Raw genomic sequence first — 24740 nt, forward strand, 5'->3', positions numbered from 1 at the left:
ATCTATCTATCTATCTCACAGAGCCTCCTGACAACTAAGTGAAGCTAGATCAACAATAAGTATTGTGTTCTTTGAAGTGCTTTTAATAGCAGCCTCTTCAATGTGTGCCTAACAATGTGATATAAAGAAATTGCTTTTCCTTGTAAATGTGAAAAGAATTTTAATTCCTGCTACAGTCTTTTCCTATTTTATTCACATTTCCACCAGGATAAAACATTTTACTTGTGTAAATATAAAATTAATTGTCAAAGGAGCTATTAATACTACATTGGGAACAGTTTTTCTATTTCTAGAGTAGTTTTAGCTACTCTAGAAATAGCTCCATAGTCAATATGATATTCTATAACATTTGTTATACTGAGCTTTTATTTATGTGTGGTTATGCATTTTGCATACAATATTTTTTGATTGGCGGGCAGATGTGCATATATATATAGTATACACTATATGGACACACATACGTGGACACCCAGTGGCAACAAGAGCCTTTACATTTCCCAGTGTGACTGTCCCCTTGTGCACAAAACAAGGTCCGTAAAGACATAGTTTGACAACTTCAGAGTGGTAATACTCCAGTGAATTTCACAGAGCCGTGACCTCAACCACATTAAACACCTTCAGGTTTAAAGGGAACAATGATTGCAAAACAAGCCTTTTAAGAGGCTTTATTGTTATTTCTGCTGTATACAGTATAAGTACATACTAAAATGAAACAACGTTTCTCCTGGACCGTGGTGCAACACAAAACACGTGTGCAAGAAAATACAAAATTTACAGTGTCGACAAAAACAATGAGATTCATACAGTGGCGGCTGCTGGTCTTTCAAAGAGGGGACGCTTATTGTCGGCTTACATCATAATTTTTTTTTTTTTTTCAATTTATTTATATATAAATTCTGCCCTCCATTCCTTTTCAAGAAAATGGCCTGAAATGGGTTGCAGTTTGTCTTTCGACTTCACTCGCAAAATCTGCGATGGGACTGAAGCTCTCAGTGATTAAGTGACGCTGTAGAGATCAAACTAGCTGTCAATTAAAACGGGATTCAGCCCTTTGACTGATCCTCCAATCATCTTGTAGAAGCTCAGCGTACAGACCCGCCCACAGCTCCATTCACCCCCAGAGACGCTCAGCGTCCAGGGGCAGGACAAAGTCGTGGCATTTATCCAATGACCGGCGAGTTTCGAAGCAATGAAAAAAACCCTTCCATGCAGTCCCATTGAAGTGAATAGATGCTCAGCTTCTGCGGGCAAATGCATTGACGCTAAGGGAATGTATGAGAAGTTTGAGTCAGTCGATTTGTGATAAGTAGCTGATTCTGAACAAACTCGTCTTCAAGATGAACGTGTTCTAACGCATGTGTAGTCAATGAAATGTTAACACAACTGTACATACAGTATTTGACCATTTAATTTTTGACATTTTAGGGCAAGCTGAGCTTCCCTTGCAGTCTTAGAGAAATCGCCACTGGATTCATACAAAGACCTACAATCAATCTTAATTAAATGTTTGAAACATATTTTTTATTTTGTCATAAATATATATTCTTTTTTTCCTTTCTTCTAGTTATGGTGTAATGTTGACAAAACAATCTGGGATGTGTTCAGAAATGGTACATTTGATGCTTCAGCTTCCATTCCTGGCTGTCTTTACCCAGAGGTTTGTTCTTCTTTCGATCCACTTAATGCAAGACATCTTAACTTTAAATACATTACACAAATAACATTTAGTCTATACAGTTCAAAAATACAAATAGTGTAGCTGTTTAAAAAATAACACTATCTGGCTTTTTATTTAGCTAGACTTAATAAAAAGGAATATTCACTCCAAATAAATCAAATTTTTTTTAAATAAATTTAGAGAATTCAATACAATATAAAAATATTTTGAAGTAATAAAAAAGATGGTACCTTTTACTGATTTACATGTATAGGTTATACATTAATGTAGATAATTTAACATTTGTCTTTTGGTTTCTCTTCTCCAGTACTTTGTGTTTACAGGCGTGTTGGCTATGGTAACGTGCGCTGTATTTCTCCGCCTAAACTCTGTCCTGAAGTTGGCCATCCTGCTACTGATGATCGCTATCTATTCACTACTGACTGAAGCTTTCTACCACTCGCTGTTCACCCGCTATGACACTATGTCTGGCTATGATGGCTTCACTAATCAGAGGTCAGCACTTACACACATAATTAACCTATTAGTGGTATTTAAAATATTTAAAAATTCTACCACCGTAGAGACCCAAGTTTCAAGTTCAAGTCTCTCTTAATATGTCTGTGTCTAAAGAGGGAGAGGGCTTATGAATTTATTCAGAGTGGCCAAGTTCTTCACTATCTTAGTTAATGTTAGACTACATTTTGTACTTACTACGCTCTAAGTTTAAAAATAAAAATATGCTATATAATACATCCTTATTACACATTTTGTTTAGCGGTTCTTGAATTCCTGAGACTGCTTAATTATGCATTGATTTTCCATTTTTATCTATCAAATCAATCTTACAGTCTAGACATATTATTGAGTCTGCAGCGAATATGAGCACAGGCAAAAAACACAGGCTTTCTCTTCTAAATCTGTCCTCATGTTCTGTGTACTTTTAACATCTAGAGTTAAATCCAATTTACAAAATAAACTCCATTGTTAGATTACAGCTCCTAAAATAGATGCTGCAAAACAGGCCTACTGTTGTTTCTGTGCCTTGGTAGCTCAGCAGATAAGGTACTAGAAGATTACTGGTTCATACCCTGTCACTAACAGATTGCAACATTTGGGACATTACTTTAATCTTTTAACCTTCAAATGTTTTGGTTGTAGTTGGTCATAAGTTTGTAGTTGTTAACTGAACACTGTCTCTCTTGTACACATAATGTTTATTTAGACTGTTTTTTCTGTGTTAGTCTTAAACATGACACAATCAGTGTAATATAATCTTCTAATTAATATGGTAGTAATGAGACATTTGATACTTATTTTTCACCCAACTCCCATCACACAATATTACATATTGCATTACAAGACTACTTTCAAATAATCAGACTAGTATGACTGACAGTAATAACAACCCAATAACAAAAAACTAGCATTTCTACCACCGAGGACGATCAGTTTTTTAGTTACTCTTTTAGTTACTCTACAGTGGTGTGTAAAGACAGTGAATTCAGAATGCATTCAGACCCCTTAACTTTTTGCACACATTATTGAATGGATATAATTACCACATTATCCATCAATCTACACTTAACACTTATAATGACTAAGCACATTTTTTTTTCCAAGAATGAATTACAGTTGAACTCTATGAGCTAAACAGCAATCACTATGTTTGGCAAAAATAAAACAGACACTGCACAACATCTGGCTAAACTATCCCTATGGTGAAACATGGTAATGGCAGCATCATGCTATGGGGGTGCTTCTTGGCAGCAGGGACAGGGAGACTGAAAATATTAAGGAATGGATGAAAAGAATACAGAAATCATTCTGTATGTGCACGTTAAATCAGACAGGGTGACAATTTTGTCTCTAGTAAATAAAAGGGTTGAATACATTTTGAATAAGATATTTCAGTTTTTGATTTTAACTCATTTTACCGCTTTAATGTAATGTCCTCTGTACCCATTTCTCCACTTTATATTAACTAATATTAACCACTAATATTAACCCTGCAACATGCAAAATTTTGATAACAGTGGTGTAACGTATGTTTAACACTATTTTCGAATACAAAGAACTCTTCATATTAACAGTTGCTTTTGCAATATTAATTTTAAGAACAACTTAATAATAATAACAATATTCTGGAGAATTAAGAAATAATAATTTGGAATCTAAGTGGCATCAGGTAGAGGATAAGTGGCATAAGCTGTGTAAGCATAGAGGTAGCAGCACCATCGCTGAGTGCTGATCCAGCATGTAGGACCAAGTAAAGCCAAATATTTTTTGTAGGCCAATCCTAATCAGTCAGCAACAAGAGGTCTGGGATGCATTAGCGCTAGGGAGAGTCATTGTAGAGTCTGATAGCGGTGGGAGCACACACCTGTTTAAGCCTGTTGCTGAAAACACTTTTTTGTTCCTTCATAGTAGAAAGAAGGGGGTGGGTGGCTTTTCCATAATCGTTAGAAGTTTGTTAAGTGTCCTTCATTCAACGACAGTTTCCAGGAAATCCAAATTAACACAACTGATACAAGGAATAATACAAGTATTTTTTTCTTGGTGCAGGTGTCATATAGATCTAATTAAATAACAGAAAAGGTATATTATATATAAACATAGAATAAACAATACAACAGGGACATAAACTGTATAGCATCAGACAAAGTGTGCAGTGAATATGTACAGTACAGTACACTGACAAACTGCAAGTGAAAAATTGTGTGTTTATATTATTTTAAGTAGAAAAGGTGCATATGTGCATTGACTGCATAAGGGAAAGATGTGGAAGACACTCGTGATATGCAGCATGTATGATAAAATCCATGTGCATTTGTTAAAGCAGAAGGATGTGGGAATAGTCCTTGTTTAGTATGGTAATGGTCTGGGGAAAGAAGCTGTGAAGGTGGCTGTTGCTCCAGGACATGTACACACCAGAGGGTCAAAGCTTCCTTAGACAACAGAGGCAACTCTGGCTCCTCTTATACACACAATATCTGTGTTAGTAGTCTACTTCAATTTGTAATTTAAATGTACTTCCAGGTATTTGTAGGTTCCAACCACTTTGACATCCACATCATCAGTGGTAACTTGTAACAAAGGCAGCATTGGACCTCTTAAAATTCACCATCTTCTTGGTCTTGCTGATAGCTGTAGCTGGTTCCTTTTATACCACTCCACAAAGTCCTTCACCAGAGCCCTGTACTCTTCCTCTTGTCCACCTCTGATGCAACCCACAATGACTGTATTATCCGAGAATCATCATCCAAGATAAGATAAGATAGCCTTTTATTATCCCACGGGGGAAATTTGCAGTGTTACAGCAACACATACAAAGTGTTTACACATATGTACACATATATTAAAAAGTAGAAAGTAAGAATATGTAAAAAAAAAAAATTTTTTAATATAAACAGTATTTTTAAAGAAAGTTAACCAAATATTGCACGGTTATTAAAAAGTATTGCACAAAGTACAGCAGGTACAGCAGGTATTGTACATATTAAAAAAGTTATTGCACTTCAGAGAAAATTAAGAATTATGTGAATTATTGTGATGGAGGTGATTATCTGCGTTTGGGGCGGTGCTGGTTGTATAGCCTGACAGCAGAAGGTAGAAAGGAGCTACGGTATCTCTCCTTTGGGTGGGTGGTGGTTAGGGGGAGGGGTTCTCTGTTAGAAAGGGTGATGGCTGTTTATTGGTGTAATCGAATTGGTGGAAGAAGTAAAGAGTAAGATAGAGGAGCTACATTGAGGTACTGAGGATTGTGTTACCTGAGGATCTGTGGGGGAGGCAGAGGTATTAGGGATGATACCTCTTGATGGATGGGTGGGAGATGGCCATTGTCAAACCTAGTGTAGAAATGTTTCAGCTTAAGTGCATGTTCTGAAACGGCTCAGCTCATTTGCATGTGTCCTCACTGTCCTGGTGGTCACTGGTTGGCGCTGCACTAGAGGCTTATAGTGGGGGATGAGGTGTATGCCGCTGTTATCAAATCTCCCCAAAGGTGGAAAGGCTGTTAAGCTGTAAGACTCTTTAGCGTTAGCATACAGACGGTCCAGTGTCCTGTTGTTGGACTTAAAGTAAATGTTGATAGAAATGAGGAAATAAAAGCACTGTTAAAGTCTCCAGACACTGCTATAAATCCACTTAAACTTTGATTAATATGGACACACAGAAACCAAAAACAATTCCATTTGCCATTTGCAAATGACCTCTTTAACAGTAACAGGATTACTCCAAACACAACTCGAAGCCCTTCACATTTCCTCTAACCTGACTGCTCAGAGTGGTGAAGCATGCAGGTTTAGTACACACGTTATGCTACATTTCCAGCAATCCTGTTGTGTTCGTATTAGAGCAGACAGTTCGTCTATTTTGTTTGCCAGCAAGCGTACGTTCCCAATTACGATAGAGGGGAGATAAGACTGACATCTCTTTTTTGCCTGCTATTTCGCTTGTGCTTTGCAGCCCCAAAACTTACATCTCAGATCCGCTGAAATCTCCAGCCGTCATGTTGCAGACAAGGCCGCCTAGCTCTTCAATGCTAACAGCTGATCTCTGATGTAGACAACACAATAACAAACAATCAAGAAGACACGGAACACTGTAACAGGCAGCCAATCTCAAGTGGTGCCAGAAGAGGCAGAAGGACAAACAATAGTGCAATAAAATTAAATTTCAGAAAAATGAAAAGTAATGCTATTAAATATATCACCCCAAAACAGTAACAACATTATTTGGGTTTTGGGTATTTGGACCAAATGCAGGAAATTTGAAACAGTATTGAATCATACCAGTGGTTGGCCTAACATAATTTCTCTAAGAAAACATTGGTGAATCATCCAGTCATAGAATAACCCAGAAAAGCATCTGGTGAACTTTAAACCCTGCTTACCCCAGAAAAAGTCAGCCTTCATGATTTTATCATTAGAAAGAGACTGGGCAGAAAAGATATTCATGGGATATTTGCAAAAGAAAACCTTTGCTAACTGGGAGAAACATAGTGGTGTAGACTGACCAAACCATGAAAACTGCTCCTAAAAGAGAATGTCTGGTCTGATATTAAGTTCAATAACAAGTGGGTTTTGCAACAGTACAATGATTCAATGCACAAGAGCAAGTCTAACTCTAAAGAGTTTAAAAGCAACAACATTTTTAACCTGGGCAACGTTCTAACTTAAACTTATTTGAGATTCTGTGGCAGGTCCCTTGAGCTTGAAATGGGCAGTTCTATTTAGTGTGGAAAAAAATGAAAACATAACTTAAGACAATTTGGATGGTGACAAATACTTTTTAATAGTGCTGAATATAAAACCGGCCCCCCTGGCTCATATGTTTTTTAATGTGGTCTGTCTTAAAAATCAGCAGAATGTGCTTCATGAACGCTCTGAATCCAGTTAAGCTCACTTCTGCTTTTGTGCTTTTCTTTTACCTGTTACTCCAACAACAGCCAAAGCTTTCTGGGAACAAAGAGGACATCTCTGCTGCTCATGGCTATGTTCCTTCTAGCGGTATTCTATCATGGACAACAGGTGAATGTCACACACACACACACACACACACACACACACAAACACACACTTTTCCATCACATTCTCTTATGTCTTGCTTACCTTTATAAGGTCATGTGCTACCAGGAAACATTGCTGTGGCAGTGGCTATTTAATAAGGCTTCTCACTTCTTAAGCAATATCTAAAGGCTCTATGGAATTAAGTTCTCTCTCTCTCTCTCTCTCTCTCTCTCTCTTGTGAGGTATAGAAACAGAGTGTGAGAGACAGGGTTTGATAAACTGGAATATAAAAGAGATGACGAGTAAAAAATTAGGGATGGTGGAAATATCAATTAATGGATCTGGTGTTGCTTTTGTGTAGAAATTTATAATAGCTGTATTATAGTCCAGTAAATGAAATAAATGAAAAATTTATTTTAAAAAAATGGTATAGGATGGAATACCTTTATTTGCCATATACAGTGGTATCTTGAAACTCAACGTCAATTGGTTCTGAGAGTGATGTTGAGTTTAAAAGGCATTAAGTTTCAAGGTGTTTTTTCCCCATAAGGATGTATGGGAAACCTGTTAATGTGTTCCATGATCCCGTGGAACTGCATATATTTTAGGCTTATGTAAAACAATGGGGTTGTTGTTGACACTTCTACACAAAAAACACAAAATTTGCCATATACAGGGCAGCTGTAGCCCAGTGGTTAAGGTACTGGACCAGTAATCAGAAGGTTGCTGGTTCAATCCCCACCACTGCCAGATTGCCACTGTTGGGCCCTTGAACAAGGCCCTTAACCCTCAATTGCTTAGATTGTAAACTGTCACAACTGTAAGTCACTTTGGATAAAAGCGTCTGCTAAATGACGGAAATGTAAAAAAAAAAAAAGTAAAATAACACAAATATAATATAAAAAATACTGATATAAAATTGGAAACAGTTAAAAAGCAATATAAATACAATAAAACCTACACTTTACCTTACTTCTTTATTGTTTCCTTATGCTTCTTAATTGTGGAGATGCTTAATCTTGGAATACCGTATTTCGTTTAGTAAAGGCGCATTCACATGAGAAAGCGGCATAGTAGCTTTTGTGCTAGCTGTGCTATAATTTCCTATAGAGTGTGGAGGTGCACAAAGCACAAAACGTGACTTATTGTACTAAATCAACTAATACATTTTATTAGTGGAGAGAACTTACGTCTTACTGCACCTCTCAAGCCGAGCGCTGAACAAAGCGACTGTTCATTGTTAATTTAAAATTAAATAAATAAATATATAAAAAGCTGAAAATATAGAGTTTAAGGTAAACATTGAGTTTAAGGGCACCACTGTATACATATACATTAATACAATGAAATTATCTTGCGCATATCCCAACATGTTTGGAAGCTTGTTACCAAAAAGCTTAATTTTGTTTCATCTGACCATAGAACATGATTTCAGTCAAAGTCCCAGTAGTCTTCAGCAAGCTTCAGGTGCTTACATTTGTGATTAGATTACAGGAAAGGCTTTTCATGGCAAGCAAATAATCTTTTGGCATGGAGATGACATCTGATAGTAGTTATTGGGACATTTAGAATGTAGTAAAATAATTTGTGATTTGTTAAATCTCTTGAATCTGTCTTTAAGACAAAAAAGACAGAAAAGGCTCAGTTGTTTATCTAATCTAAGAATGATTTGTGTTTCTCTTTGCATCATACAATTTACTAGCAACATTTTAATCTTGTGTGTATAGTCGAGAGAGAGGCAATGTGAGGATGAAGATGACATTAATGTCTGGTTTCTAAATCTCTTTAATAGCCACTTACATTTACTAGGATTTTAGAAATAAGACATACATCCCATCTCACATATGCACTGATTGCTTTGACTTGCTCATTTAATTACTTCACAAATCATCTTTCACAGTGCATCCATTTTAATCTTTCTCTCTCTCACACCACACTCACACACACACACTGTTCACAGTTTTTGCTCAAACTGTTAGGAGATTAATTTTCAGTATGGGAGAGCGAGCAATGTCAAGCTTTAACCTCGTTTATCCCAGTTATATCTAAATGATGATGTATGAAGGAGTGCATGGAACAATTGTTCATTCCAAAAAGTGTCCACAGTGTCATTCAGTGTGGTAATGCTCTAATTTACAACAACATTTACATTTTTTTTTTTGCAAAAATGTAATGATAAAACACACACAAATACGAATAAAACACCTGTATTGGTTATTCCAAGTAAATAAAAACATTGTGTAAATAATATATTTTCTTTACAGGTTTGACAAAGCTAATCACATGGCTTATATTTGCTGTTCATTTAAAATGATTCATTTCAGATCATATGCTCTGCTTTTAATAGCCTATTCTATACATTTATTGAGACATTAATTCATTAATATACAGTAACACCCTCACTCACACAGGACCAGCAAACCAACTGTAAGCATATTTTGGAAGGTTGATAAAAGCAAAGGGTAAAAAGGATAAAAAATGCTAAAAATATCCTGTTCTAGCACATTCCACAGCTGATTTATTCCATTGTCATGTTTATATAACCAACGCTCTGCTGACTCAATAACTGCAGTTCCAAAATCTTCTGGCATTAACATCAGCACAAAAGCTGTGCACCTTGAGCTTAATCATGATTTGGAACAAAAGCAGTGACCACGCGAGTCTTTGAGGAGCAAAACTTGGCAGAAAACCAAATCCAAATTATCAACAAATGTGTAAGAAAATTATTTAAATGTTTAAAAAGAGTATTTCTCAAAAGAGATTGGAAAAAATTTACATATTTCATAATATCATTAAATAATTTAAGAAATCTGAGGAATTTAAGTGTGTAATAGGCAAGGGCTTAAGCCCAAACTGAACACCTGAGATCTCCAATCCCTCAGCAAGCACTGCATCAAGAACAGTCATTCATCAATAGCTCATATAGCCATATGGGCAAGGGATAACTTTGGCATACCGTTGTTAAGCACTAACATATGGAGTTGGATTTACAAATGCCACTTAAAACTTTACTGTGCAAAAAAGAAGCCTTTTGTTAACGATGTCCAGAAGTGGCGTTTAGTTTTCTGGGATGGACTAAAACACAGTGAAAATGAGTACTGTGGTCGGACGAATTAGTATTCCACTTTTTTGTAAGAAATGGATGCCGTGTGTTCCGGACCAAAGACAAAAAGGACCATCCAGACTGTTATCAGCAACAAGTCCAAGTATGAGTACTAAACTGGCCTGCTTGCTGTCTTGACCTGTCCCAGATATAGAATGTGAGGAGAATTTTTAAATGAAATATGTGACAACAACAACCCTGCACTGTAGCATGTTTGCATGAAAACATACATCGGTACCCGCTGCCGCTGATGGCCACGGCTTTCGAAGCCCTTCAGCGAGCTTCTGTTTTTTCCAAGCTCGATCTTCGCAGCGCGTACAATTTGATCCGGATCAGGCAGGGGGATGAGTGGAAGACTGCGTTCATTACGCCCACTGGCCACTATGAATACCTGGTGATGCCATTTGGGTTAATGAATGCCCCCGCAGTCTTCCAGAGATTTATCAATGAGGTCTTGCGGGAGACTCTTGGTAAATTCGTCTATGTTTACTTAGACGATATTCTTATCTTTAGTCGGTCCATCGACGAGCATATAGGGCATGTCCGACGAGTTCTCCAGCTTTTGCTCGACAACCATTTGTTTGTCAAGCTGGAGAAGTCAGTCTTTCACTCCCCCACGGTTTCGTTCCTGGGGTTTGTAGTGGCTGAGGGCACCCTGCGCATGGACTCGGCTAAGGTATCGGCTGTGGAGAAGTGGCCAACTCCAAGTTCTTTACGCCAACTGCAAAGGTTTTTGGGCTTTGCAAACTTTTTTCGGCGTTTCATTAAGAACTTTAGCTCAGTCGCCTCTCCGTTAACGGACCTCACAGGAAAAGGTCCGTTCCGATGGACGGTGCAGGCCCAACAAGCTTTTGACGAGCTAAAAACACTCTTGACAACTGCTCCCGTTTTACAGTTGCCCGACCCAGAGGAACCCTTCGTTGTCGAAGTGGATGCCTCCGAGGTCGGAGCTGGGGCAGTTTTGTCCCAAAGAGTGGGGCCAGGGAAGAAGCTGCATCCATGTGCCTTCTTCTCGCACCGCCTGACTCCAGCCGAGCGGAACTACCCGGTTGGAGACAGGGAACTCTTGGCCATTAAGTTGGCATTAGAGGAGTGGCGACACTGGCTCGAGGGGGCCAAACATCCCTTTCTTGTCTGGACGGATCACAAAAATCTGTCATTCATCCAGCAAGTCAAGAGGATGAACTCCCGTCAGGCCCGGTGGTCCTTATTTTTTGGAAGGTTCAATTTTACACTGTCTTATAGACCGGGGTCCAAAAACGTCAAACCGGACGCTCTGTCTAGACAGTGGGAACCGACCAGGCCGGAGACCGGACCTGATCCTGTGATCCCCTCGACCCTGATAGCGGCCCCAGTCACATGGGGCATATCGAAGGTCATTCGGGATGCCCACCGGGCTGAACCCGACCCCGGTGGGGGACCTCCTGACAGACTGTACGTACCTTCATCCGTACGGCGTCAGGTTTTTGAATGGGCCCATGCTTCCCCATTTGCGGCGCACCCAGGTGTGACTAAGTCCCTGGTCTTGCTGCGCCGAAGATTTTGGTGGCCGGGGATGGAGAACCAGGTACGTGACTTTGTCCGTGCTTGCTCTGTGTGTGCTCTGAACAAGACACCCAGAGAGCGCCCGAGGGGCCTCCTTCATCCGTTGCCAATACCTGCTAGACCGTGGTCCCACATTTCTCTGGACTTTGTGACAGGCTTGCCAAAGTCCAGAGGGTTCACGGCGGTATTGGTAATTGTCGACCGGTTTACCAAATCTTGCCTTTTTATCCCACTGCCCAAGCTACCATCCGCCATGGGTACTGCGCAAATCATTCTGAATCATGTGGTGAGAGCACATGGGGTCCCATCTGACATTGTGTCTGATCGGGGTCCACAGTTTGTAAGCCAGTGCTGGCGGGCCTTTTGCCAACTTATTGGCGCCACGGCCAGCTTATCCTCCGGCTACCACCCGGAGTCGAATGGGCAGTCGGAGAGGCTGATCCAGGATCTGAGCAAGATGCTCAGGTGCCTGACGGCAGGGAATCCGACCACGTGGTCGGATAAGTTGATATGGGCAGAGTTTGCTCACAACACCCTGCATCATTCGGCGATTGGAATGTCACCGTTTGAGGCTCAGTTCGGGTACCCTCCGCCGCTCTTTCCTGAGCAGGAGCAGCAGGTAGCGGTCCCGTCTGTACAGCTTCATGTCCGCCGCTGCCGCACCGCCTGGCGCAAAGCTAGGCAGGCACTTGTGGCCACCCAGCACTCTGTGAAGCGCAAAGCTGACCGCAGGCGGCAGCCGGCTCTTACCTTCCGGCCAGGCCAACGAGTACTTGTGTCAACGAGGGATCTCCCCGTTCGAGGTGCCCCACATAAGTTGGCACCCAAGTACATTGGTCCGTTCAAGGTGGTAAAGCGGATTAATCCGGTGACGTATAGGTTGGAGCTTCCTCCCCGTATGAAAGTGCATCCAACCTTTCATGTCTCCCATCTCCGACCATTTATGTGCGGGGGAGTTTTACCCCCTCCCCAACCTCCCGCCCCTCGTATCATCCAGAGTGCCCCTGCCTTCACCGTCCGCCGGTTGCTTGACAGCAGGAAGGTTCAGGGTAGCACCCAATACTTGGTGGATTGGGAAGGTTACGGCCCTGAGGAACGTTCATGGGTACCGGCTCGCCAGATCCTGGACCCTGAACTGATCCGCGAGTTCCGGCGCAACCGAGCTGCGGGTCTTGGGACCTCAGGAGCTGTCCCTAGAGGAGGGGGTTCTATAACGAGGTCTGTGGTAGCTGGTGAACGTGCCCCGGGTTTCCAGCGAAGCAGACATTACAGAGCTCAGAAAACAAAGGCCTCTTATACCAGGCCCCCTAATTAGTGCTGATCACCCGCAGCTGTGGGGCTGACTATTTAAGCCAGCTCCACACAGCAGCGGGTGTCGCACCTTTGTTTGTTTTTCGGTCCATTGTAGCAGCTCGTCCACACGTTCGTAGTCTTAGCTGGTAGCCCTGGTGGCGTATGCCATTCGGGTATGTAAAACCGCAAGGTTTGAGGTAATCGGTATGTTCTTTTGTCTCTTAGATACAGTGTGGTGCGACGCCGCGCAGTCCTTAAACTGCAGTTCATTTTTGCGCTAGCATTTAGCTTTAGCGGTTTCACTCAGCGCTGTGTTAAAGCGCTGAAGGTATTCTGGCACCAGTGCCTTTAGTTATTCTGAACATTGGATTCTCCAACCGCTGGGTGGTGACTCCGCTGAGCTAGCGGTTGTAGTGCCAAAGACCCCGGTTCGAATCCGCAGTCTACGCCTGCCTAACTTTGTCTATTTTGTTTCTTCTTGTTTCAGATTGGTGTGTGTCAGCTCCGCGATCCAGAGCGCGCCGACCGTTCACTGCGGTAGTTAATTGCGGTGATAGGTCTAGCGCTCCTCGGAGTTCTCCTCCTCTCCCCCCGCTCCTAAACGTATTAGGGGTCCTTGCGCTCCCGTTTCCCAGCACCACTACAGTGCGGTGGTAACGCTCCCGGCTGTCACGCGGCTGACCAGGGTTCGCGTCCCGCTTTCTTATATTTGGTTTCACTTTGTCTATTTTTTCATTTAGTTGCGTCAGCAGCTCCGTCGGAGTTTCCGATCGGGTTTTTGTGTTCTGTTTTTTGTTAGCTGTTTATTTTTCTGTTGTCCTTATCAAAATAAATAAAACATTTTGTTATTATTTGACTTCTGCATTTGCGTCCTTTCTTCCCACGTGACAATAATGTGGTCTTCTGCTGTTGTAGCCCATCAGCATAAAGGTTTGGACATCACATTCCAAAGCCATGGGCATTAATATAGGTCCCCCAACTCCTTGTAGCTATAATATTCGCCTGGAAAGGCTTTTCACAACATTTTGGAGTGGGTCTGTGGAAATATGTGCCCGTTAAGTCAAAAGAGCATTTGTGTGTTTAGGCACTGTATTTCTTTTCTGAAATGAATTCAAATTGTGTAAAACAGTTTTAACCAGTCCAGTTATGTCAGTTTATCACATAGCACAAATCATCTAGTAAGTTCCATCTAATAACATGCAATAAAACAAGAATCAGTGATTTGTTAAATGTATTAAATATTTATTTAACTGACAGTACAATATAGTACAACATATTTGGCTGACTTACTTGACTGTATTTTGTAAACATACAGAATGACTTTGATGTCTGCAAAAGTTGGGTATAAAAAAAGGATACATCAAGGACTCAGCTCAAACAAAGATGAGTTGTGACTCATTTATATGTGATAAAAGTTGAGAGAATTGTAATTCAGTTAAAAAAGAACATCTCTTAATGCAAGATTGCAAATACTTCAGATCTTTTACCATCTGCGATACATAATATTGTGAAAACATTCAGGTGAAATATTCAGGTGAAATCTCAGTCCATGTAGAGGAAGGCCAGAAACCATTACTGAATGTCTGCAGATGTTGGGCCCTTAGATTGTATTGCATGAGACACGGTCATGCTACTGTAATAAATGTTGTCCATGGTTATTTCAGTAAGAAAATGCCAGGCCATGTGATGTCATTCTGCATGCTCTACAACAGTGGCTTTGTAGACACAGAGTGTGTGTGCTTGACTGGCCTGTCTGCAGTCCGGATCTGACATAGAAGAGAATCAGACAACAGCAAATTATTGAGCCAAACCATTATGAAATTAATAGGAACGTTGGTGTAAAAATGGTAAACATGCATCTGTCTCAACTTGTTTTGATTGTGTTACAGACATCAAATAGAACTTTTTATTTGCAAAATATTATTATTCTTTCTTTGTACTGTTTAACAGTTGAATGAAGGACAACACAGACTGTTGTTTCTATTGCATTTTATAAAATGTCTTAACATTACTAAAAATGATGTTTATAACTTTCAATGTTTGTGACTTCTTCTGATTTAGAAACAGTAGATAGATAAACGTGTGTTATCTGCAGACCACTATATTTCAGATCACTCATATGTGCAATATCCACACACCACACTGACATAAATGGGTTTTTTTTTCCCTCACTTCTCAAAGCTTGAATACACAGCACGGCTGGACTTCCTGTGGCGAGTACAGGCAAAGGAGGAGATCAACGAAATGCGGGAGCTGCGAGAGCACAATGAGAATATGCTGCGCAACATTCTTCCCAGTCATGTTGCTCGCCACTTTCTGGAGAAGGACAGAGACAATGAGGTTCTAACACAGACATACACACTGCACATACACCAAAATCTACACATGCCTTCATAAACACACTTAGAAATACAAAACATCAATGGTGGGAAGCTCTACTCAACTCCTAATATGATTTAATTGGATCCCAATACTTTGTCTGCATCTTAGCATTTGATTTCTGTAGTATTAACCTGCAACATTTATTGTTACAATTCCTTAAGAACTTTTCTAGGGAGAAATGTTCAAGCTCATGAGTTTTAATTTGGGGGGCTTGTTACTCTTACTTGAGTACAGGCTCACAAATGTGTGTAATAATAGAATAAACGTTGTGCACATCATACATACAATGCAATTTTGCTGATTGAAATATTTACTTTGCTAGTTCAGGATACTCTGACTGACAGAAAACTCAGGTGAGGTAACTTTTATCTCCATGGGCAGAACGAGTCTGATTTACCTCTCTGTGGTAATAGCCAGTTTAATTAAGGGTCCCACCTGTAAGGAAAGTGAGTCACACAAAATGTTCCAGTAGCTGGTGTTTATTTGAAACTGCAGCATTCATTAATAACAGTAAAAACGGAGAGATGTCTGAGAAGATAAACTTACGCTTTGCTTCATACGAATTGACTCCTGAATCACTTGTAGCGATATTGTGAACAGAGCACATCTCCCACTATACACCTCTCTTAAAGACAGAGTCTTATAACAGTTATTGTTTTTGTCACTGATTTATCTTCGCTGTTAGCCCTATTTTTAAGGTTTTTTTCAGACTGAACTAACTAACATCAAACGTGCGTGTGTGTGTGTGTGTGCGGTCAGCGAGACTAATCAAACATGTCTCCTGTGGGTGAAAAATGAATTGCTTTAGTTTTAGAAGTATCGTAATCGTAATCATAAAAATCTCGTAATGTCGCACCAGGGGGGCGACTGCCCTGGTGCGGGGGGGACTGCCAGCTAAAAGTAAAAATGTGAAGCAAATTATGGGCATACACACAAATAAGTCCTTCATCCCCTCCTATTCAGTATGTTGGAATGCGAAGCGCTGCATTAAGGAAGCCACTTGTCTCCCTCTGGTGTCTCTAGAAAGAATGTTGGTCCAGCTATAAATTATAAGACTTCTTATCAATGAGAGACCAATTTTAAATGACAGGAAAAATTACCAATCATGTCTTCTCTCTAAATGGATGGACTTTGATGTTGAAATACTTCAAGAATAAAGTGGAAACATTATGGCCAAAGGGTGAAGATAGCAATTAACCTCCTCATGTTAAAATAAGGAACATTAAAAAAGTTACACTTTCATCTCCTGGCAGATCAGCATCAATTTGTTATTAGTATAAGGACGCTAAAATGGAGAGGAACTGTGTTTGTTAAGTGTTACGACTTTTTTCTTGAAATCTTAATATTTCCACTGTATTTCTAATTATTTTAGCTTTATTCTCAAAGTCTGATATAACTTTTAATTATTTTTTTAGCACTGGGTCTAACGCTTTTGTCGGACACTGTAAACTAGACTGGGTTTTTTTTTCTGATGGGGGGCAGTGGTAGAAGACTAAGGTTTTGGAGTCACGGTTTGCTGCTCATGTCATACCTAAGATTTGGCTTTCTGATGTTTTGCTAATAAAGCTTTTAAAAAGGTAGAGTATCTAATTTGTGCAGAATCGTAATGGTGCGCTTACATTATAGCATTATATAGGTTTAACAGCAAATTCTGGATCATAGTGCTTCACAATTAAGTTTTGAGTTGGTACCTGAACCTCAAAAACAGTGCAACAAAGTCTGGGTATGAAGTTTGGCAGCCTCTTTAGCATTTTAAGTGTGAAAGGCCTTGATTGGCCTGTCCATTGTTCAAACAATGCATTTTATAAACAAACATTTCATCAATAAAGCATTAACAAGTACAGGTAACTGCCAATAATACAAAGCAAAAAGTATTAATGGAAATAAAACAAAATATCTGCATGAAATGTGGGAAACAGAATCACATAAGCATGAGCACATAAGCTGTGATGTGAAAAACAAACTGTCAGTAATTTAGTTTTCCATTTTGTTTTTATGTTTTCAGTATACACCGATCAGGCATAACATTATGACTAATATTGTGTTGGTCCCCCTTTTGCTGCCCCATACACAATAAACTGAGATGCACTGTGTATTCATTCTAACACCTTTCTATCAGTCAGCATTAACTTCTTCAGCAATGTGAGCTACAGAAGCTTGTCTGTTGGATTGGACCACACGGGTCAGCCTTTGCTCCCAACGTGCATCCATGAGCTTTGGCCGCCCATGACCCTGTCGCTGGTTTACCACTGTTCCTTTCTTGAACCACTTTTGATAGACACTGACCACTGCAAACCGGGAACACCCCACAAGACCTGCAGTTTTGGAGATGCTCTGACACAGTCTTCTAGCCATCACAATTTGGGCCTTGTCAGACTTGCTCAAATCCTTACGCTTGTCCATTTTCCTGCTTCTAACACATCAACTTTGAGGATAAAATGCTGCCTAATATATCCCACCCACTAACAGGTGCCGTGATGAATAGATAATCAGTGTTATCCACTTCACCTGTCAGTGGTCATAATGTTATGCCTGGTTGGTGTACACTGGGGAGATGGATAACCATTTACCTTTCTCGGAAAAGACAATGCTGTGATGGTAGCATATGTCTTTTTAAAACCCCAGTGTACTCAGAGGTACCTTCATACATGTGCAAGCTACCCATGCCATGGGCACTTGTTGCACCCCCATACCATAATAGATGTTGGCTTTTGCACTTTTTGTTCAAAACAGTCTGAATAGACTTTTTAATCTATTCAGACTGTTTGAAAGCATGACAAATCACAAAATTAACAAATCACAGATTCTTGCTTTTATTGCATTCTCCGGAAATGGAGTTTGTAGTTGTTCTTGACTTTATGCCCATGCAAGTGCACAAAGCAATACCCATAAAGACATATTTTGACTGCAATGAATGGGCTAGACGAGACAAGAGGGGGCGGACACACGCAGAGATGCTAAACAAAGTATTTAATAATAACAAAAGACACAAGACAGGTTACACAGGACAAGACTTATCAACATATAACCTAAGCTAAATGCTAAGCTAACTGCTAAACTAAACACACATTAAACCTGACTATACTAGTCTAGACCCTAAGCTAAGCTAACCATGCTAAAGCTAAACATAAACAATACTAACACAAAACAAGACTTCTAAACATGGACAAGAGCATGGACAAGAGCATGGACAAGAGCAATCAAACATGAACAAGACAAGACAGCCAAGAGGCCATCACAAATAGTTTAAATGACAATAAAGGTTTTGACCAGCAGGGGGGTTTGTGTGCACATTAAGCCTTGAGAAATTAAGAAAATGAACTTTTTTTTAAAGGAAAGCTTTAAGGCTTCATGGGGCTTTATCTGGCCAGCACTAATGAACATGCTAACCAAACTAATACATGAGCAAGACAAACCAAAAGCATGACAGTCAAAGCCAAGATAGTCTCTGCTGAAGGAGACTCCTCAACCATGTGCTCTCAAAGACATGGGCGTGGCACCTACACACTAAACATGCTCTGGGAAAATAGAGGAGCTGAATTTGTGACATTGACAAGTTTGCTCTAAAGGAACTTTACAGAGCACTGACCTTAACCCTGCTTAACATGATAAATTGGAACACTGATTGTGAGCCATACTGTTTCATCCACCATCAGTGTCTGACTTCACTAATGCAAAAAAGTGAAGGATTCATTGAATAAAAAAGCCCATTCAAGTCCACTGATTAGACTTATTAAAAATACACCTGTCAGGCCTCTGTGTGTGTGTGTCTGTGTGTGTGTGTGTGTGTGTGTGTGTGTGTGTGTGTGTGTGTGTGTGTAATTTAGTAGGTAGAAAGGTACAAAGATAGGAGTGCCTGTATTAAGTTTCGTTAATTATCCCGTTCAATGATAAGGAAGAGACTTATTATGTTATGCTTCAACTGAGACAATTAAACTATTTTAGGGTAAGTGATGCTGTGTGTGTGTGTGTGTGTGTGTGTGTGTGTGTGTGTGTGTGTGTGTGTGTTTTAATGGAGTAACTTGCGTCATCGCACCTTTCTCAGCTCAGTGATTCAGAGCTAGTGTCAAATGAGCAAAGAAAGGTGATCCGAACACAATGTACGCTTAAACACACACGCACGCACATACACACACACACACACAGTGTTATGATTGTTTATAATTATTAAACCACTCAAAACATTTTTTACATATTTATTTATTTATTTATTTATTTTTTTGTCATATTTACTAGATTGCTAGTAAAGGGAGACATAGTGATTCTGTAGGGTTCCTTGCCTCCTGTCACTGTATATAAGGAGTTTGTCATGTTCTCCCCGTGCCCAGTTTTTGGGTTGCACTGGGATATATTGGTGCCTTTCTAGGGTGTGTTTCGAATGTTGCTGGACCTATCATAAAACAATTATTAAACGTAAATAAATAGCCCTTTTAACAGAGGTTGTGCCACATAATCATTGTATACACTTAGGGTGGCCAGACGTCCGGTTTTAGGCCGGACAGTCCGGCTTTTCAGCTGCCAGTCCTCCATTCATGCAACGCTAGGACGGACACTTAAAAATCCTCCTTTTGGAGTGAACTGGTTTCATTTTTGATCAATATTATTTACCATTGGCTCAGGTACATGTCAGAACAAATGCTTTGTATTTCATTGGTTTAATAGCCTCATTTGACTCCATATAGAGCTACCACTGTTTAATCGGAGAAGGTCCGCCCTCTAAATGCTAGTCTGTGATTGGGTGGTTGAATTTCGCCCGCCCTCTCTGTCCTGTAAACACCGCTACCTGAGTCAATCACTCAGCTCTCATGATCAGGAACGCGGTGAAAATGCCAAAAAGTAAACTTTTGGAGGCAGCGAGGAACAGACTTAAATATAAAAAGTAGACACAACATTTAGTGAGTAAAACAGTCATTTGATATAGAATTCTTGCTTAAATTGGTCAAAAACTCTGTTATATGGGTTCTGGATTCATTCTGTGTGTTGCAGTATCATGTCCCCCTGTTCCTAATATGACGTCCGTCTTTTTGGTGTAATGTCCGGCTTTTTGGGGTGTAATGTCCTCCTTTTTGTTACTATGAATTTGGCCACCCTATATACACTACATGGTCAAAAGCATGTAGACACCCTTTCTGATTACTAAGTTTAGTTGTTTTAGCCACACTTGCTAAATTAGTTATATAAAATAAAATCTATGTTTCCAGTTTGTGGATCTTTCAAGACATTGTTTGACAACTGTTGGATGCAGAAGAGGATGCAGTTACGACCTCTGCTGGTTGATCAATAGCGCCTTCAAAGAGACAGGATAACTGGGATCATGCGTGACTCTCCATATGCATAGCTCCATATGATCTCAGCTTGTGCACGGGAAAAGATGCAGTTGGCTATTGCACAGGATTCGGAGGGGGCTTTTTTTTAGTTACGGCTCTCCTTGGTCAAGAGTGGAAGTCAGCAGCAGTAGAGAGGAAGTAAAATGCAATCGAGTAATTGGATATGACTAGATTGCGAGGAGGGCGGCACGGTGGCTCAGTGGGTAGCACTGTCGCCTCAAGAAGGTTCTGGGTTCGATCCCCAGGCGGGGCAGTCTGGGTCCTTTCTGTGAGGAGTTTGCATGTTCTCCCCGTGTCTGCGTAGGTTTCCTCCGGGAGCTCCGGTTTCCTCCAACAGTCCAAAAACATGCAGTCAGGTTAATTGGAGAACTGCAGAAAAAATGCTAAATACAAATTTCTCTGACCTGCACAGAGCCATCCCAAAAGTTAAAGCTTTTGGACTGAATTGGACTGTCAATTCCAGGCCAGTCCATCTTGTCTCACATCAGTGTCCCATTTCACAAATGTTGTTTTGACTGAATTAGAACAATTCCCACAGACTCAAACTTTGTGGAAAGCCTTCCTGAAGAAGTGGAGGTGGTTATTGCCACAAGTTCATATTTATGCGCATTGGTTTTGCAATAGCATGTACAGCAAGCTTATTGTTAGGTGTCCACATATTGTCAGCCATATAGTGTATGTGAGATACAAGGGATGGAAATGTTGTGCTAGGACAGAGACGTGTTGAACGACAATTCCCCCTAGAGGACATTCGGAGCAGTACAGCACGTGTAATAATTTTTGTAGACCTGATTTACATTACAGTCAAGAAAAGACGTTTTGTATGTTCTCCTACTTTAAATTGCACCCATGGGTGTGTGAGTAAATGTGGGAATATAAGCTGGCTTGTGATAAACTGGTGCCCTGTCTTGTATTACTGCCTTGGGCCCAGAGTTCCAGTTGGCACCAGATACAGTTAGTGAAAACAAATAATTCATTAGTAATAGCTGAATAATAATAAAAATTTTGCATGTGTTATTGATAACTGTTTTTACTACCCAATATACAAAATTATATTACTGACCTAGTTAAATTCCCAGTGATTTCACTTTCTTTTTGTACCTCATCTCTGTCTTCTCTGTTTATTTCTCTCTGTGTGCAGGAATTATATTCTCAGTCCTATGATGCTGTTGGGGTGATGTTTGCTTCAATTCCAGGATTTGCAGATTTTTATTCTCAGACTGAAATGAACAATCAAGGAGTTGAATGCTTAAGGCTACTAAACGAGATTATCGCCGACTTTGATGAGGTCAGTATAAAACAAAAGGCACACATGCATGCACATTTTATTTTTATTTTATTAATAAGTTTTAAAAAGGTTGCTTGGGTGGCACAGTGGTAAAGTATGCTAGCCCACTACTGCTGAGATCTGGGGATCCAGGGTTCGAATCTCAGCTGTATTATCCACTGCTCAGGTGTCTCCATGGACAGGACTGGCTGATATTCAAGGCTGGGAATTTGGGAGTGCTGGTTTTAAGCACAGATAGAAATGGGATGAATATGGCATCAGAAACGACATCTGGTGTAAAAATTGTGCCATGTCTGGAATGTGGACTAGATCCGCTGCTGCAACCCCCATATACAAGAGGAGCTAAATATATACAGTATATATATATACAGTGTATCACAAAAGTGAGTACACCCCTCACATTTCTGCAGATATTTAAGTATATCTTTTCATGGGACAACACTGACAAAATGACACTTTGACACAATGAAAAGTAGTCTGTGTGCAGCTTATATAACAGTGTAAATTTATTCTTCCCTCAAAATAACTCAATATACAGCCATTAATGTCTAAACCACCGGCAACAAAAGTGAGTACACCCCTAAGAGACTACACCCCTAAATGTCCAAATTGAGCACTGCTTGTCATTTTCCCTCCAAAATGTCATGTGATTTGTTAGTGTTACTAGGTCTCAGGTGTGCATAGGGAGCAGGTGTGTTCAATTTAGTAGTACAGCTCTCACACTCTCTCATACTGGTCACTGAAAGTTCCAACATGGCACCTCATGGCAAAGAACTCTCTGAGGATCTTAAAAGATGAATTGTTGCGCTACATGAAGATGGCCAAGGCTACAAGAAGATTGCCAACACCCTGAAACTGAGCTGCAGCACAGTGGCCAAGATCATCCAGCGTTTTAAAAGAGCAGGGTCCACTCAGAACAGACCTCGCGTCGGTCGTCCAAAGAAGCTGAGTGCACGTGCTCAGCGTCACATCCAACTGCTGTCTTTGAAAGATAGGCGCAGGAGTGCTGTCAGCATTGCTGCAGAGATTGAAAAGGTGGGGGGTCAGCCTGTCAGTGCTCAGACCATACGCCGCACACTACATCAAATTGGTCTGCATGGCTGTCACCCCAGAAGGAAGCCTCTTCTGAAGTCTCTACACAAGAAAGCCCGCAAACAGTTTGCTGAAGACATGTCAACAAAGGACATGGATTACTGGAACCATGTCCTATGGTCTGATGAGACCAAGATTAATTTGTTTGGTTCAGATGGTCTCAAGCATGTGTGGCGGCAATCAGGTGAGGAGTACAAAGATAAGTGTGTCATGCCTACAGTCAAGCATGGTGGTGGGAATGCCATGGTCTGGGGCTGCATGAGTGCAGCAGGTGTTGGGGAGTTACATTTCATTGAGGGACACATGAACTCCAATATGTACTGTGAAATACTGAAGCAGAGCATGATCCCCTCCCTCCGGAAACTGGGTCGCAGGGCAGTGTTCCAGCATGATAATGACCCCAAACACACCTCTAAGACGACCACTGCTTTATTGAAGAGGCTGAGGGTAAAGGTGATGGACTGGCCAAGCATGTCTCCAGACCTAAACCCAATAGAACATCTTTGGGGCATCCTCAAGCGGAAGGTGGAGGAGTGCAAAGTCTCGAATATCCGCCAGCTCCGTGATGTCGTCATGGAGGAGTGGAAAAGCATTCCAGTGGCAACCTGTGAAGCTCTGGTAAACTCCATGCCCAGGAGAGTTAAGGCAGTTCTGGGAAATAATGGTGGCCACACAAAATATTGACACTTCAGGAACTTTCACTAAGGGGTGTACTCACTTTTGTTGCCGGTGGTTTAGACATTAATGGCTGTATATTTAGTTATTTTGAGGGAAGAATAAATTTACACTGTTATATAAGCTGCACACAGACTACTTTTCATTGTGTCAAAGTGTCATTTTGTCAGTGTTGTCCCATGAAAAGATATACTTATACTTCACTTTTGTGATACACTGTATATATACTGTATATACTATATATATATATATATATATATATATATATATACAGTATATAAACATATATATATGTTTATAATAATCCAGCACAAAATGACAATGATAATTTGACAGGGATGCATTTTTGTTATTTTGAAGCTAAATTGTAGCTCAAAAGATTTTAATGTTTTTAAATAAGTAATATTGAGAGGTTTAAATATTATCTACAATAATTAATGTATTTTAATGTCATAGGTAAAAATGATGCACAGTTACAATCTGGAATATTAAAAAAATGTCTCAGTAAACAGAGAAACAATATTTTTTGTTCCAAGCAATTTTGGTAACATAATTTAACATAATTTTAAGTTTAAATGAAAAACATGTATGCAAATAATAAAAACAGAGTTTCTTACATTAACTATTATGTCATTGCAGACAGTATGAACCTGAGACACTTCATGTTTTGTCTGATCAACTACATTTAATTTATTAATAAACATCCATTCCTGCATTTCAGACTTTCAACACATTCCAAAAAAATTTGGGACAGTACAGCATTTACCACTTCGTAATGTTGCCATTCCATTTCCCCACACTTAAAACACATTTTGGCACTGAGGATACCAAGTGATTTAGTGTTTTAGGTTTTATTTTGTCTCATTGT

The 24740-nt window shown here is 40.1% G+C and overlaps 1 protein-coding gene across 3 annotated transcripts in view; it reads left to right on the plus strand.

Annotated features, from left to right (window-relative positions):
* The window catches only part of adcy8 (adenylate cyclase 8 (brain)), a 110537-nt gene that overhangs the window by 81026 nt on the left and 4771 nt on the right, over window positions 1-24740 (plus strand). For 2 of the 3 annotated variants that reach the window (XM_062988179.1, XM_062988177.1), the window contains 5 exons: window positions 1565-1657; window positions 1986-2173; window positions 7107-7188; window positions 15290-15448; window positions 21959-22105. In XM_062988179.1, coding sequence (XP_062844249.1) covers window positions 1565-1657; window positions 1986-2173; window positions 7107-7188; window positions 15290-15448; window positions 21959-22105 — 669 coding nt within the window. Of the gene's footprint in view, window positions 1-1564; window positions 1658-1985; window positions 2174-7106; window positions 7189-15289; window positions 15449-21958; window positions 22106-22271; window positions 22371-24740 lie in introns of those variants that run through there. The other variant, XM_062988178.1, reaches the window with a different exon arrangement.

The sequence above is a fragment of the Trichomycterus rosablanca genome, chromosome 25 (genome assembly GCF_030014385.1).
Source record: "Trichomycterus rosablanca isolate fTriRos1 chromosome 25, fTriRos1.hap1, whole genome shotgun sequence".
Lineage (NCBI taxonomy): Eukaryota > Metazoa > Chordata > Actinopteri > Siluriformes > Trichomycteridae > Trichomycterus > Trichomycterus rosablanca.